Source organism: Haliaeetus leucocephalus, unplaced genomic scaffold (assembly GCF_000737465.1).
Source record: "Haliaeetus leucocephalus isolate CR32 unplaced genomic scaffold, Haliaeetus_leucocephalus-4.0 Scaffold802, whole genome shotgun sequence".
NCBI lineage: Eukaryota > Metazoa > Chordata > Aves > Accipitriformes > Accipitridae > Haliaeetus > Haliaeetus leucocephalus.
The window spans coordinates 1,396,856-1,413,196 of NW_010973238.1; the positions used below are offsets into that span (position 1 = coordinate 1,396,856).

Below are 16,341 nucleotides of genomic sequence, written 5' to 3' on the forward strand. Positions count from 1 at the left end.
ACCAAGACAGCTTAACTCTGATACAAAGAGGCAACAGATGAGCAGCAAACAGGCAGTGATGTTCTGGAAGAAGCAGTCTTGTACACTGGCAGGGGAGCAGGATAAACACTCTGGGCTGGAAGGACCTGGCTGAATGGATGGGAACCTCTAACATGGGCATGACAAGGAAATTCACCGAGTTCTGCACTGGCACACTCTAACATGTTTGAGGCAATTACGGTTCAGTACCGAAGCAGTACAGCAGAAAGATAACTATGCAACCTGGAAGCATCTGAATTAAATGAAATGGACAACATAACGCTGGAGACAGATGAGAATTCTTTAGAAGACAGTGAATATAAAATAGGAAGATGTTAGGGCAAGTGAAATCAGAAAGAGAGGAAGGCAAGGGAAAAACACACAACTGAAACCAGGGCACAGGACTTTCTGCAGTAAAAAGAAATAAATAGATAAGCTGGGATGCCGTATAACTCTGTCTGGTACTCTGTCATGCATTGTCTTTGCAAATGTAAGTGAGGTCAGTCTCTCCTGGAGGCTCAACGTAGACTGGTGTGGATTATGTGGGGATACAACCAAACTCCTTACTGGAGGTACAAACCCAGAGGACTGCATGTTGATGTTCTGCTCCTTGTATCTGCCAGTTCACTCCAGAGTGGGAAAAGAACAAAAACTCCACAATACAACAGTCCACAATGAAGTTAAAATCAGAAAATATAGTCTAGAGCAAATCCTCATGTGAGTATGCCCATAAGACAAAAAACATACAGCATTTGGAAGAGCCTGAAGGAAAGAGAGTTGATATTTCAGTTCCTTGCAATTAAGGATAGTAAACTGGATAAATTAATTTAGTCTCTTCTCAGTTGACATACGAAACAACACAAAGTCATAGTCAAATTGGAGTTAAAAAGCACTCAAGAGCTGGGGTCAAGAAAACTTCACAGATTTCATTTTCTAATAGTGATAAAAAGACTGGAGAACAGAACAGCCCAGAGAATCTGCCTGATGTTGTACACATGCTGCTAATTTGCATTTAATTTTGTACTCAGAGCTGTACCAGTAACTCCTGAAAGCATAAGGCAACAATTAATATTGAGACCATAAACAATCAGCACTGCCCATACTGCAGCACCTGCTAGCACACAGCTATCCTGCCAGGCAATCTTCTCTGAAGTTATTTTCTTCCATTGTGAGAACAAATGTTTCGGTGTTCCCTTAGGCAAAATACATATGGACAGTTGATTCATGGCAGGTGGCATGTCATTTTTCTAAGAATATGAAAGGTAATATATACCTGTTATTTTAACTTCTGAACATTCTTGGCTTTCAGCTTGGTTCTAACTTGCTATTTTTTCAGCTACAATCACAAATAGCAGTATATGAAACTGATTGATTTGGAGGCATTAATGTAGGTATTTAAATAAAAATAACATCAACCTGAAGAAGTCAAGCAATTTCCCAAGAGAACACACAGCACCTTTATCTACCTCACTAAAGAAAAAAACCCTCTAGAAGTCTTAAATTACAGAGCTTATCAATCTCAAAGCACTCCATTGACAGTAAGTGGCTATTCTCAGTCTATAGGAAAAGCCAGGCCTGGGTAGATGCAGGTAAATGAAAGGTGGAGCCAGGAATATCATACATACTAACTTATTTTTGGTGTTACCTACAGAAAACAAAGGCAGAATGGATTTAAACACAAGTGTTACACTGAAGTAAATTTTCAACATTTTTTAATCCTTCTGAGTCCCCAGACTTCCAGATTTGTAATAGGGAATGCAGCTGCCTGAAGGGCCAGAAACTAGAATGAAAGCTAGGTCAGTGTATCTCCATTATATGCTGAAAGTAGTTGAGAAATTGGTGTGTACACTCTACATGTATTTAAAAGAAAAAAAAGCCAGGAGAAAAGAAAAAAAGACCAATCTTTTGTAAGGTAATGTTCTGTTTTTAAATGTCAGCTTTATCCATCTGAAAGAATATCACCTAGAGAAATAGTTGAACTTTCCTGGGAGTGACAGCGTGCTCTATTGAAACAGACAGAGGGTTTGATCTATGACTGAATTTACCTGGGCCAAGTTCATCCATAGGTATCATATCACGACTCCCAGCCTTCTCGTTATCTATAAAACAGAAACATTGAAGTTACTTGAGTTACATTTGCTTTTCTCAACACCTTTAAATTAGTCACAGGACCAGAGAGGTCCGTGAAGTACTAAACGCAGAGACTATTGTAAAAAAACCCCAAACTATTCAACTGTTACCCATTCAGAAAGGGAAGTTTGATTTCAGCTCTCCAGAGAGCACGTGTAATTCTTGCATTTTCTGCTCTGGCACTGTAATATAGAACTCCCTCTCTCCAAGTGATAACAGAAAATGCAGTTCTGCTTTGGACTACCTGCCGCTTCTCTCTAGTCTCTCCAGAAGAGAGGAGAAAGAAAATAAGTGAGGGTGCAGCTTCACATGGCACACAATCCAATCTAGTGGCCTGCTGAGCAGAAAGCTAACCCACAAAGAAAACAATAAGTTTATTGTCAGATCAGCAAACTGGCCCGAGTCATCCTGCGTCTGCATAATCTGCCAGATTTGATCAAAGACAGGGAAGGTGGAAACAGGCAAGGCAGTGTGGGGCTCTCTTTTCTGCAGTAATCTGCAGTTAAACGAGGTAAAGTGCAACATTGCAAACTGCTGTAGGAGACTAAAGATTTCTGAAAAGAAATTTTGACATCCGAGTGTTAGAAAGCAGAACCAGATTCAGAGACAAAGCAATCATAACGAAACTAAAGCTGGAGCTACACCAGTGTCGGTATGGCTGCATCAGGCCTGATGAACAAGCACAGAAAGGTTTAGCTAGCGTTTGGATAAACCATCTCCAATGAAAAAAACCACACAGTAGATAAAGAAGCACTGCCAAAACAGGCACATTTATTTAGAAAGAAAAAGACTCCAGTACTAAGTAGGGGTAAGGCCAAGCCCACTACCTGGCTGAAGGCTAGATTTATTAATATATAACATCGTCAAACAAGGCTGTTCTCCTCTCTCAAAGTTCCAACTCATGTCTATCCCAAATTCGCTGAGGAAGATTAAACTGATTATTTTGCATACAAGTTGAGAAAACAAAATCAGTAGTGTACATTTCACAAGGGAAGGAATACTATCCATATCCGGCTAATAGGATTGATCTTTTCGGAACTGTGAGGTAAAAAGTACCACCTAAATAGTACGTTTTTACCCACTCACTCCTGGCCCTATCACTCCCATAACGCAGATGTGGCAAATCCAGAAAACAAGCAAGCAAAGCACAATAGAAAAAGTGATAAAGAGCAGAACTGACCTTGACTTTTATCCACCAGAGGCAAAGTGCTGTCGTCATAGCCAGACCTGCCAGCAATACCTTTGGAACCCTTTGGAGTTGCAGAAACAGACTACAAGGCAAAAATCACACAAATACGAAACTGCTACTCAGGGAAATTGAACACGAAAAATAAAGAAACCAACAGTATGGAGAGAGATCACAGAATGCTGCTAAGCCTCCCTTCTATTGATAATATGACACTGGAGTATTTTTTATTTTCATATTTGTTGATGGAATATTTTTCCTGTTATCTAAATGGCAGCATTGTTGGTCTGTGAAAGAAGCTCAACCTTTTCACAAGGAAAGATGAGGAGGCTGCATGTCAAGAACAGGTGGCTGCCCTACACTGCTAGATGGAATGTTTCAAATGAGAGACAACTGAGAAAAAGACATGCTAATTCTTCCTCCAGTAAAGCATGGGCATTTGGCCTATACTAGGTTTTGGAAGTATGCCACCTCAAGAGCTGCATTTCACAGACCACTGAAGAACATACCCAGCAAGTATAAGCATGATGCTGTGACTGAATAGATTACAATACATTGTTCTATCACCTAGAAGAACAGAACCAAAGCCCACAATCTATCAGCCTGTAGTATTAGGCTAAGTTAGCACATCCTCCACTCAGGCATTTCCATAACTACTAACTAAATCTAAGACCCAGGATCTTTACCTGGAAGTGTGATTTGTTCCACCCATCCTTCTGCAGGGCATTTCGTAGTTCTTTATAGCTCCAGATCATCTGAAGAACATGAGATGCTGCTTTTGTTTCTCTGGGAGACTGGCTGATTTGCAAGACAAAATTAGAGCTTAAGTATCAAGCAATGTAAGACTATTCATAAGTTGACTTCTTTGCACCACAATATCCAGAAGATATTTAGTACTCCATACAGCTATCCTTTGAATCTATAAGCTATAGGATATATGTGAAATCATTCAGTGACTTCTTCATATCCATAGGTATTTGCTGACCCCCCCCCCCCCAAATCCAAACGAAAAATTGTAAATTGTGCAGATTTCTGGGTTGTCACATGTATCGCTGGGGAAGCACTGAGACCGGGGTGACTCTTCTGTCTTGTAGTTGTCGTTAACATAATACAGATGGATTCCATCCTGCCTGGATTTATTTAGAAAAAAAAAAACAAACCCCAAACCAAGTTCTAAGCCACTTTTCAAACCTTCACCCCAACTTACATATATTCCTCACAATTCAATGAAGTTGCTTCATGGTTTAGAATACCTTACAAAGCAATTTGGGTCAGCAAAAAATAAGCTGTTTTTAATCAGACAATGAAATTTTATCCATTCCTTACTAAGTCAGTACACAAGCACCCTCTACAAAATAATACAGGGCTGGATTCTTGGTTGGCTCTCATATTTCATAACAATGCAACACAACGAAGTCTTCAGCTACTCTCTCAAAAGTTTGCTGAAAACACACCTATAAAGAAGCTCATGTCTAACTGGCTGAACGATATGAAACAAACTTTCCTCTAAAGCAGTCAGAACACAGTTTTTCAACTGAACTGCAGAGTGAAAATTTGCCACTTCAGATTACCACCACCAGGCCTTCAGCCAGAATGATTACTGCACATTAACCATTTTAATTAAAAGAAACAGATTTCATCACTGACATTCCAGGAATGGAACGCTGCCACAGAAAAAAGGCCTCCCACACTAAAAATAAAGATCATGGTTTCACTGCAAATGATGTCTGCTAAATGAATACATGGTGCTAACATGTATCTGACAAGGAGAGAGCATGTCTTAACATGACTGAAGTGACTACTCAATAAACTTTTTTTTTAATCAAGTAAACCTATTAAAGGTGCTGACTGGTTTTACTGCATATATATTAATTGCTCTAAAATTAAAAGCTCTGAAAGGTTAGGATGCTTAAGTACTTTCACAAATAAAACTGCTGTTCATAGTGACATCTTCATGTTTGCAGTGAGTTCTTACGCATTTTGCTTTCAACTGTCACTTACCTTGACTTGCTGATAGCTACCAGCTTCTGAATGCCCTGTGTCTGGATCAGAGACCTTGCATTTTCTGAGCTGTCAGTAATGATTTCATGGATGGTATTCAACACCGCAACCACTGTATCCTCTTCCAAGTTCTTTGCGGATCTCTGCTGCCTGCTGGGCAAATTTCTTACCAGTTCACCCATGGCATAACTACCTAGATAAGGGGAAGAGATACCATTAGTCAGCCCTGATAATCATTTCAGCTTCCCATCCTGAATGATAAAACTCAAGGGTGTTTGCCACGTTGAAAAACTTTATAATGCATGTTTTGAACCTCAAGACTGTAACTTAACAGTGTATTTATCATTCATTATTTCAAGGTGATTGAGAGTTGATACCCAAGACAAATTCCTTCATCATGAACACTAAAAGGTATTGGGGGGGGGAGCAATCTTTATTGAGAATTTTACAACCAGCATCTATCATACTTCGCACTGCCTGAGGCAAAAAGCATCCAGTAGCTGCTGCTGATGCCACATATTCATGCTAATACACGCACATGGCTTACTCAGCTTTGTAATAGGTCTTCTGGGGCAAGGTGTGCAGCCATGCATTTATTAACCTTCCCCCAACAAAGGTAAGAGTATTTCCTCCTGGGTGCCATTAGCCTTCTCGTTGTATAGTACTGGAGAAAAAACAAGGAGTCCAGAGTTTATCACTCCCAGGTGTCCGTCTGTACCATTTGCCTAGCTACAACTCTGAACTATTAAGAAAAGAACCTGATGTATTAAGGCAGAATTCCACCTTGTTATTTGTTAGTATCAACTTTGGTGATGGCCTTAAACATGTGACCAGTACTTCCTGGCCTGACAAGGTTATAGCCTAAACAAATAAATCAGTTAAATACAGAAGCAAACTCAACTCACAGCTGAAACTTTCAAGATTCCTGCTTACAGGCAGGTGAATGCTAATTTACCTCCTTAGATAGGAGCTAGTGAGCACTGCTGTAGAACTAACTTGAAGAAGAGCGAGTTGTTTGGTGTCCAGCTTCTACAAGTACCTATCACACAAAAGGATGAGAAGGGAAGGAGGAAGCGAGAAAAAAAAGGGACAACTTTAGAGCCCACTGCGCTTCCTCAGGTTAGTTCAACATGCCAAGGGCAAGACTCCCACTTTATCTAAATAGCAGGCCTAAGGAGCAACGTCTCTGTAACCACCACGTGCAACTAGAAGCACAAGTGCCATGTCAGCCAGAGCTAAGGAAGAGACAAAAAACCTCCTAACCCACCCAATCCTCTGCACACCTACACATGCTCCCCTCTCCTGCAAAAATCTACATCAGTTTTTACTCCTGAGTTAGAGATTTCCCTCAAACCACAGCTTGACTGAATGGGCTGGAAATGCATTCTGAGATGATAGCACTCCACTTGGTGGCTACAGAGTAGTCTTAGATAGTGCAGATGAAAACTGCACACAAAATGAATCCTGAGCACAAGTGACAGAAAATGTGAGGTCTCTCAAGGGTATCCAAGATCCCAGCCTGGTTAGAAAAGTTCAGAAGATACCTATAAGATCTTTATTGCGACGATCCATGGAAAGGTTTCTCAGGGCAATTGACACAGCCCTCACAACCTTGTCGGAGTCAGACTGGAGCAGCTCCACAAGCACTGGTAAGCCTCTCTCCTTCCGCACTGTTGCACGGATGTACGTGGACCACTGATCAGAACGCACAAGGGAAAAGAAACAACAGGAAGTATTGTGAGTTCATATACCTGCCCTTTCCTTGCCCCGGCATTTCTTTCAGTGCTGTAATTCTTTTTTTTTTTTAACCTGCAAAGACTAGTTAGGTTGTGTGTGGTGATGCATCTATAACTTAACCTATAATTCAAGCTCATCAAGCACAAAGAAAAAAGGATATAGGAGTTCATCCTACAGCTTAGCAAGCTGCTGGGCAAAGAGGACAGAAATAGAAGGAAGGAGCATCATCTGCCAGCATCTGTTCTGTACACACCTCAGTATGAAAACACATCCCTCTGGGTCAGGAAAACAGAGGTCATTTGGAGGGAACAGTAAAGCATCCAAAGCATCTGTTATGTTCCCCCACCCTCAATTTCATGCTTTTATTCTGTTTCATGATTGATTTTAAAATAAACGGTATTCAAGACAGCTGTGAAACACCACCCTGCTGATCCTCAGGCTGCTGATCAGTCCCACTTTACCATGCGGTTCTAGAAGTGATCAGGCATACCTTTGGAGAACTGCCTGATTAGTGCTGGGGATGCTTCAGAGAGGATATCAGAGGACACTTTGGAGTGCAGTTTCCTGAGCAATCTGACAATCCAATGAATTAAGTATTCAGGACAATCATCTAACAACAAGCTTTTCTAAATGGACAAAGCAATGGTTAAGTGGTTTAAGTAGTAAAACCTGCTCATGGTTAAATCGTCACGAGCTCAGTGACACTTCCACTAGGTAAACACCATCTGTCCAGAAGATGCAAAACATGTTAAGTGGGCAAATAAGATGGAAATTTCTTCGGAGTTCCCACCGCCTTAATTTTTAAAGGAGATGTAAATGCAGAAAGTAACAGCGCACTTATAATGGGACATAGCTTTGTTCTTTACTTACACAAGGGAAACGAAAGAGACTAAAGAGGAGACTGCGCTCACCATCCAGTTGCCGGCACTGAGATTCTGCAAAGCCCCTGCTGCAGCTTCCAGAGTGTTGAAGTTCTGACTTTCAGTGAGGATGGAGAGGTACAGTCGGACCACATCTGGCTGGTACAGTAATTCAAAACCTGCAGGTGAGGGAAGGGGAAAACAGAAGCAAGAGAAGCAAAGCAGGCAATGTATGAATAGACACATAATACACCTTTATTTAATCGTGTAAGAAAACAGCCAAGAGAAAGCTACACCACAGAAAGAAGGGCTTCTGCCACATCCAGGACATTTTATCCGCAGTTGCTGAAAACGGTGCACACAGGAACTCAGGCACAGGACATTCACCTGGGCCGAAGGTCCCTTTGCTTGTCTTCAGGTTAACAATTTTTTCTGAAATCTGTGCTATGCTATGTACTGCCTAGCAGGCTAAGTATATGCTTGTAATAACAAGGTGACAAGAGACAATTTTTGTCTGCAACAGTATTTGCATCCCTAGATTGGGTTGCAAATTCACCTTGCACTCCTGTTTTCATTCAAATCTCAGTACCTTTACAGACACAAACAACAGGGTCAAAGAGAGCAAGCTACACAATCCTATCAGCCACCCCCTTCTCACACCTAGGTGACAAAAGGAAGATGCAAAATGTCAGAGCGACTAGAATCCCCAATTGGTAGGGGCAGGGAGAAATGCTGACTCCATTTCAAATACTAGGTAAAGAAATACACCAGCATCGTACCACATTGGGAGACTGCGACAGACACATATGTTAACTAAATATCCCCAGAGTCGCTGTATCAGCTTTGCGGTTTAAGCACGACAGGAATGAGAACTATTCCCAGCTCTGCCACGGATTTCCTTTTGTGATGCCGAGTAACTGACAGTAGCATCCGTGTCCTGACTTCCTCATCCATAGGATTAGGATTTATCCATCTACCCACATTAAAAAGCGGGTCTTAGGCAAGAACTATATCATTCCAAGTTGTTGCATATTTTGAAGCATTTTTTATCTATTTTTCTTCACTAAGTGTGGCATGACACACTGCATCGATAGGGGAAGAGCATGCGAGCATCCAGTTAAAGGACTTGCCAGACAAACACAATCTCAAAGATCATGGTGCTGTTGAGGTTATGTGAACAAAAAACTAAATCCCCTAAAGTGTTTTGGTGAGTGCAGGAAGGCACAAGCAACCTATGGTCAACGTAGACTCAATCTGCAGTCATTGTAGCTGGAAAACATTTCTGGATTGGTGGCTTTTGGGGTGTTTGCAGTAATTAAAGTTCAGCAGGCATTACCTATGAAAGGATTTCTGGAAAAACGTGACATGAAAGAAAGCATAAAGGTGTGAATGAGCTTGGGCAAAGAGGAAATTTGAAGCTTGTTTTGAGCAGAAGAAATTTTTTTTATTATTTGTACACATGAAAAGAATGTTTTTCACATAACAAGATGCTGTCCTAGAAGGGTAGCATAATTCAAAGTAAGTTTTCCACTAGCAAGACAGAAAACCTACAAACATAAATCACTTACTCTCTTCAGTATTTTCTCTTCAAAATCACCCCTCTCTCTCATACATATTTTTCAGCACATATCACAGATTATCGTATTTCAGACATCTCAGATCAAACCTAGAAGCAAGAAAACTGAACAATGCTGCCCTATCCAGTTGATATCCTATCAATGTTTTCCTTTTTAAAATTCTTTGTTGCTAAAGGCTTTCTGAAATTAAAGCATTACATTTCAAATCTAACTGTTTCTCCATATTTTTCATACTAGTTATTGCTGTGGGGCTGCGTGAGTCAAGATCTCAGAACTCAGTACTTTAAACCTTCTATAACATTACCTATAAACACAGGCCATGTTAACCCCCTGGATATACAGGTCTTATTTATCCCGTTGAAAACAAGAAAACACTTCATCGGCCAAGGGCTTCTGTGCTCCATATAAAAAAAAATGATCTATGCATGAGGATCCATGAGCTCCCATGTGCTGGCTCATACTTTCCCTGCTCAGCTTCTCACATGCATCCCAGCACGCTTGCATTCTTTTCAAATGACCTGCTCCATGTCTGCGACTGGTTTTAATGCCACCACTTGCTCGCTACATGACGCCCTACAGATATGTGCAAGCTGCAACAGATGGCAATCCCCAAAGGCATCCTGCCAATCCACACCACTTACTTTCCTCTTCTCCAATGTCCTCTCCTTGCGTTGGGATCATTGCCCTCTATATTGAATGCTGAGAAAAACTGTAGTTACTTAATACATGAAGCATGAACAGTTGTATGGCTTTTCTCCATTCCTCAAATAAGTTTGTGATTATCTGACTCCAATATGACCTTCATATCACCTTTTTCCTCTGCCACTTCACAAGGTGAATTGGCAATCTAAGAACTCCTCAAGAAAAAACACTGCTGCCTGATAAGCGTGCAATATTCCTTTCCTGAACACTACTCCTTAAAACATCTCTTAGGATAGCTTACTGGAATTTTGATGCTGTTATCTTTTAAGGAAGCTTTGCTGAAATGTAAATCAGATCAGCAAAAGAGATGAAAGCAGGTTCATTAAGAGATAATATTAATACAGAAAATTTACTGCTTCTGTATTTGAGCTCAGACTTGACTGTGGTTGAATAGTATACAATTGTTCAGCCAGTCTTCTCTGATGGCTTTGTTTTAAAGTGCCTAGTTATAATTTCAGCATACTTGGAAACAGCTCCACACGCTCACCCTCTTCCGCTATTTAAGTGCGGTCTACAATGTGCCCTTTCTGTCAGTCTATACGTTCTTGACTGGACACTTCCTTCTTTGCAGCACCTCACTGTGTATGAATACTAAGATGCAACAACCCTCTCACCTCTGCTTACCTCCTGTGGACAGAGCTGCATTCCAGTCACGCGCCTGCCACCCGCTTTCTGTCATTACTTCCCTTCATGCATGAAAGCCTCTTCTTTTTCCTACTTACTAATGTAAGAGCATCTCAAAAATGTCTTCACCTTCTCTCTTCAATAACGCACAGCATTTCCTCTACCAATTACCAGTACATTCCTACTTTGAGGCATAACCCCTTGGCCAGTCTGGTGGATGATTCCCACCTCACTCCACACACCCCCACTTTCCAACTACATTTATGCCTCTGCCCTATTAGCATCTGTTTTAAACAGAGTTAGCAAGTGCTACGCACCAGACATGAAACTCTCTCCTCCCTCATGTCTCTCCTGCTCCCCTCAACTGCTGCATGCTTCCAGTACTGCAGCACTTCTGTGCCAGCCTGGTTATGCCAGAAAAAGGCAGGCAGGAGTTGCTAAAACAAAGTATTATGAATGCCCCTCATGGATGGCTGCTCATTAGCAGAGATGAGAACCTAATAGTGAGAAAGTTACTGCTGCACCAGAGGGTTTTTCCCTCATTGACAGCAAGCTGACACTTCTCATAAGCGTTATAGTCCTTTAAAAAGAAACAAACAAGTTTTATATTTTCTCCATCTGCCTCCTGTCCTAATGAATCCAGCTCTGCTATTTATAGGATGCAATTTGTCTGAATTATTAAAAATTTCCTTCCAGTGTTGCATGGAGGCCTCGCACGTTTTTCCATGAAGCACTTCAAGCACGTTCCTGGGAAGCACAGCTGGTCTCACCTCCATTAAGCACCTGCTTCTCTTCAAAACTGATTTCCTTAATTTCAAGATCATCTTAATTATTTTTTCAGGTAATGCTACTTTTGTGCCTTATATGGCTAATTGCTTATATCCATTTTTTAAATGGAAATGAGAAAAGAGGGTCATTAGTGATAGGCAATACATCAAACGAGAAAAACATCCACTGATTTTTTCTTTAAAAAGCTGTTTTAATTATAGTCCAGATTCAGCACTGCCCTTAAAAAGATAATTTCTTCTGGAATAAATGGGATTTCTTCATCAGCTACAGATTTGTGCTGAGTTGCAATCTACACTGTTTCCTCCTGGAAAAGCACGGGGATAAGTCATTTATTGCTTTTTTTCATTGCAGAAAGCAAAGGTAAACAAGTTCACTATATTAGCTTTTGCCTTTTAGAGAAACAGAAAATGCCTTGGACACTGATGTCATTGTGAGTGTCAGATATTTTACAGCATCTAAGCATTCCCCCCAGCTAATGGCACGAATGTGTATACAATGGAAGATCTTCCACATTAGGCTCATCTTCACCAACATGCTGTAGTCTCATCTTTCTGAAAAAAAGCAAGATGAGCTGCTTTGCAGCAGAGTTGCTCAAAATTGGCAAATGGATTAGTCCTGTGTGAAGTTCACGCTACCAGGAGGTGCCAAGTGGATTATCCTTTATTTGCCCACAGAACAGTGACAGCACAGACAGCAATTTCAATCCTCATCGGAAAGCACCTGAGGAATTAACTGGGGCTGATTAGCCATCTCAATCCATTCAACCCTCAGTCTCTGTGCTGAGAATGATGGAGCAGTTCCTGGATTATCTCCTCCACAAACCTACTTGCTTTCATCTTGGCAAAGCTGATCCTGTACCTGTACTTAGCAACATTCTGGCAATAACATAAAATACTGAACCAGGTGCCTACCTCTGATACAGCAGCTTAATCCCAAATTCAGACAACTCTCTTTGGAGCAAGGTTGCCAAATCTATTCCCCTTCACCACCCATCCCATTTAGGATTTATTCTCCCCCTACAGGCATGGGAAATTATACACATGTGGATACTGGCCAGATAAGAGTTCTACTCCTGTAGCAGAAATGTGCTGCTTCACTTTCTACCCATACAAAAACGCTGGGTTGCTGTTTAAAGAGAGGCAAACTTCATACAAAGCTGGAAGGACACTGGCAACACTGTAGGAAAAAAAAAACAACCTAGCCCTAGGAAAGAAAAAAAAAAGATCACTAAAATGAACTCTGCTAGCTACTCATTCTTGTAGTGTCCATAGGCACGTTTACATTAGTGTTTTGTTCAGACCGCTTTTGAAGCAAATTTCCCACTTACTGCGCTTTGGTTCCCAACACAGAGAAGTTGCAGCACCACCTGGATTCCTTTTGGGATGACACTAAACCAAGAGATGCACTCCAGGACCACACCGAGGGTGTCCTGACCAGGAATGGAAGTTCAAGGGCTGGTCTGCTCGCCCTGAGCCACATCGGTTGTGCTGGCCAATTCCAAGCGCAAGATGTGACAGCTACCGGCAGATGGAGCGAGAGGAGCCCAAACTGCAAATTCTCTGCAAGGTCATGTACTAACAGACTTTGTAGAATAAGAAAGCAGCTCCCTAAGCAACTAGGAAGCTATGAGCCAAAAGAAAAAAAAAAAAGAGAGAGAGAGAAAAAAAAGAAATAAGAAAGAAGTAAAGAATCCTGTCAGTAAAAGAAATGAACAATTTGATTCTGCAAGAAAGAAAAGCTCCACAGACCTTGGACTCCTGCCCTCTGCCAACAACAGGCTAGTAAGTAACTTCATTACAGCCTGTGTAGTTCATTGTTTGCAAGTTAAACAGTTGTAAACCTGAGTTCAGAATTATTTGCTACAGAAATGTTTTCAGAACATGTAAGCAACAAATCAGTCAAGCAGTTCAACCCTCCCATCTCAGGAATGCCCCACCCCGCAGTATGTTTTTATAGTAGACTACATGAAAAACCCCACAGAAGGCTGGGGGGAGGCAGCTGGTTACTTTTATAAAAACAGTAATCAGATCCTTAAAAAAACCAACCCATCAGTTCCATTACATCTGTATGCTGTGCTTCAGCACCCAGTGCACAAAGCAGCTTGAATGCCAACATAAACTTGCAAGATTCTTATAATTGAAAGGCTTAACAGTAGCGAAAATGCAGCCAGCTCCAACAGAGCCAAATGCTTGGCATAATCAATGGAGAATGCAGCTCGATGCAGATACATGTAGAATACCGAGTGTCATACAGCCCAGGCATAGCAAACTTCTGCAACAAATGAAGAAGAAATAATAGGTGGAAAGTTCTGAATAGTCCCTATAGCTTTCACTTCAAGGTACAGTACAAGTCAGGACAGGTATTACACTTTACTGCAGAGATTCAATCATGAATGCAGCATCCACCACTGAGCAGCAAGCAGCTCTGAAGACAGACAGAACAGCCTTTGAATAGTATTGAAAAGAATAACCAGAATAATACAGGACACATGAGACTCAAATCAGGCTTGAGGGAATGTTTAAGAGGAGTTTTTCTATTTAGAAAATGAACACCACAGTGTGTGACCTTTCCAACTAATCTACTAAGTCACACACAAGTTCTAAAATTACGTAAACTCTTCCCAGCTTACCACATACTCCCACAATGAAAGAAGCAATGGCACACTAGTTAAAAAGGGAAGCGAGCAACCCCCCACCCCAAAGGATGTGAACAGGAATGTTACCAGCACTACCAAGACTGGAGGTATGCAAAAAAACAACACAAGGAGCTAGGCTGACTGCAGGGAAGACAGAAAGGCAGCAAGGGAAGGAAATGGGAGGGCAAGGCAGTGCGGGAGAAATAAGGATGCCTGGGAAAGCAAACTGTCTTTTGCTATTTCGATTATTCTTTACATTTCCCAAGCTCCACAAGCTGTCATCAAAGTGACTTCTTTTACAGAGAGTGCTTTGTAAGAGGTTGGTTATATTCCACTTGATATCCAAATACGCAATTCAACAAAGAGATGGCTCAATTAAACACAACCCATTTTGACCTTGTGTGAGTTCCAGCACTTCTGTTTTCTGTGAGCAGACATTTTAAAGCTAATACAGTTTTCCTTCTCCAAAGGACCTGTAAGCAGCATTTCTCCCAACAGCGTTTGACACACTGCCCAGTAGAAAAGGCTTTTTTCAAGCATATGCAGCTAAGTCTCTTGGCAACTGGAGATGTTCCGTTAACAACATTCTCTCCTCTGTTCACTAATCAGTAGCGAAGGCTCTGGAGGACTAATACTTAATAAGGATCTGAAAGTTGCTGCAGATAACTAGAGCACTACCCAAGCTACTAGTTCAAAAGGGGAATGCGCTGTCCCGGTAGGCCTGTTAATGAAGGGCAGGAAATACCTGGCAGCCAGGCTGATGCAGAGAAGGGAGAGATGCTTAGGGTCTCCACCGAAAGGGAGAAGAGGCATGTCGGTGAACTGCAGCACATTTAGGCATTTGAAGGTCACCTCTGGCTGTGTTTTTTGTTTGTTTTTGAGAAACACCATTGATACGAGCAAAAATGCTTTAGTCCCAAAATTAACATTAAGCCCTTTGGCTAAATGATTAAAATGGATGGTAAATAGCTTCCTCTACCCCAGTCCCAGAAGACTTGCATCTGACCTTGCAGACTCTAAGTACAGTATATTAAATGTTAACACTTGCTCTCTCGCCAGTTTCTCTGATCCAAAGTTATTTTTATTTACTTCACAGTGATCACTGAATGCATTTTCTTTTAAAGGGAACAGGACAATCATGTTATTCCAAAAGCAAGTCTCTTTCGAAACACAATTTTTATCTAAAAATCAAATGTGAAATAACATTCTCTCCCTCTCTCACACACAGAACACACACTGGAGTGAGTCTCTGCTTTGTGAGCTACCTATCAAACATGACCTGTTTGGAAGTACAGATTCCCCTTTCCCCATAACCAGCTTACCATGGTGTCAGCAAGCTCCCAGAATGCACTCCAGGCTCTGCCTCACCACTGCAGAATCTCAAAATGGGACTTGGTTCAAGATCCTGGCTCACATACACAAGTGAATAGGAAACTAATTGGCACCAAAGGTCTGCCAGCTCTGCAGGGTTTTGCAGCATGACATTGCTAGCTGTGCAAGTGTACCGTACTCCTGGTAGCTCAGGCACACCTGAGACTCTAAGCTAGGGGCGAACACTCTCTTGCCTGGAGAAGTTCTGCCTCTGCGGTAGTCTTATGGGTTGTGCCTTACTCTAGTCTCAACCGCTACAGCATTTTAAGACAAAAAACAGATTAGGCTTATCAGGCTGGTGATCTCACTGAGAGTGGATCAATAGGCCAGGAGAACAGCAATGCAAATGCTCCTAGATGCAGGCAATCTTGCCTGCTGCCTCCAGGGAAGCTTCTTCCTGAAGCTTTCAGGTTGGACACATGCCTCTAACAGCTGATACCAAAAGGACACAGGGTACAGCGATGATGCGCATTGCACCGGGGACTTCTTAAACAGACAGCAATTTGGCCCATGCATACAAGATCAATACCAAGCGTGTAATTGATCATGTTATGCTTCCCTGGGAAGGAAAACCTGAATTTTCAGATGCCGTCTGCTAAATAACAGGAATATTAGAACAACAGTGGACAAAGTCAAATGTCCACGCTTATTCTTTTAGATCTCAGTGCTACTGCTGCTACTATTGACCGTGGGTGCTTTTGACACGTCTGT

The 16,341-nt window shown here is 41.6% G+C and overlaps 1 protein-coding gene across 2 annotated transcripts in view; it reads right to left on the reverse strand.

Moving 5' to 3' along the window:
- Window positions 1-16,341, reverse strand: part of ARVCF (armadillo repeat gene deleted in velocardiofacial syndrome) — a 169,037-nt gene that overhangs the window by 8,696 nt on the left and 144,000 nt on the right. For both annotated transcript variants that reach the window (XM_010581676.1, XM_010581675.1), the window contains 6 exons: window positions 7,984-8,111; window positions 6,880-7,030; window positions 5,336-5,528; window positions 4,021-4,132; window positions 3,329-3,419; window positions 2,064-2,117 (listed from right to left, as the gene is read on the reverse strand). In XM_010581676.1, the coding sequence (XP_010579978.1) occupies window positions 2,064-2,117; window positions 3,329-3,419; window positions 4,021-4,132; window positions 5,336-5,528; window positions 6,880-7,030; window positions 7,984-8,111 (729 nt within the window). The remainder of the gene's footprint in view (window positions 1-2,063; window positions 2,118-3,328; window positions 3,420-4,020; window positions 4,133-5,335; window positions 5,529-6,879; window positions 7,031-7,983; window positions 8,112-16,341) is intronic.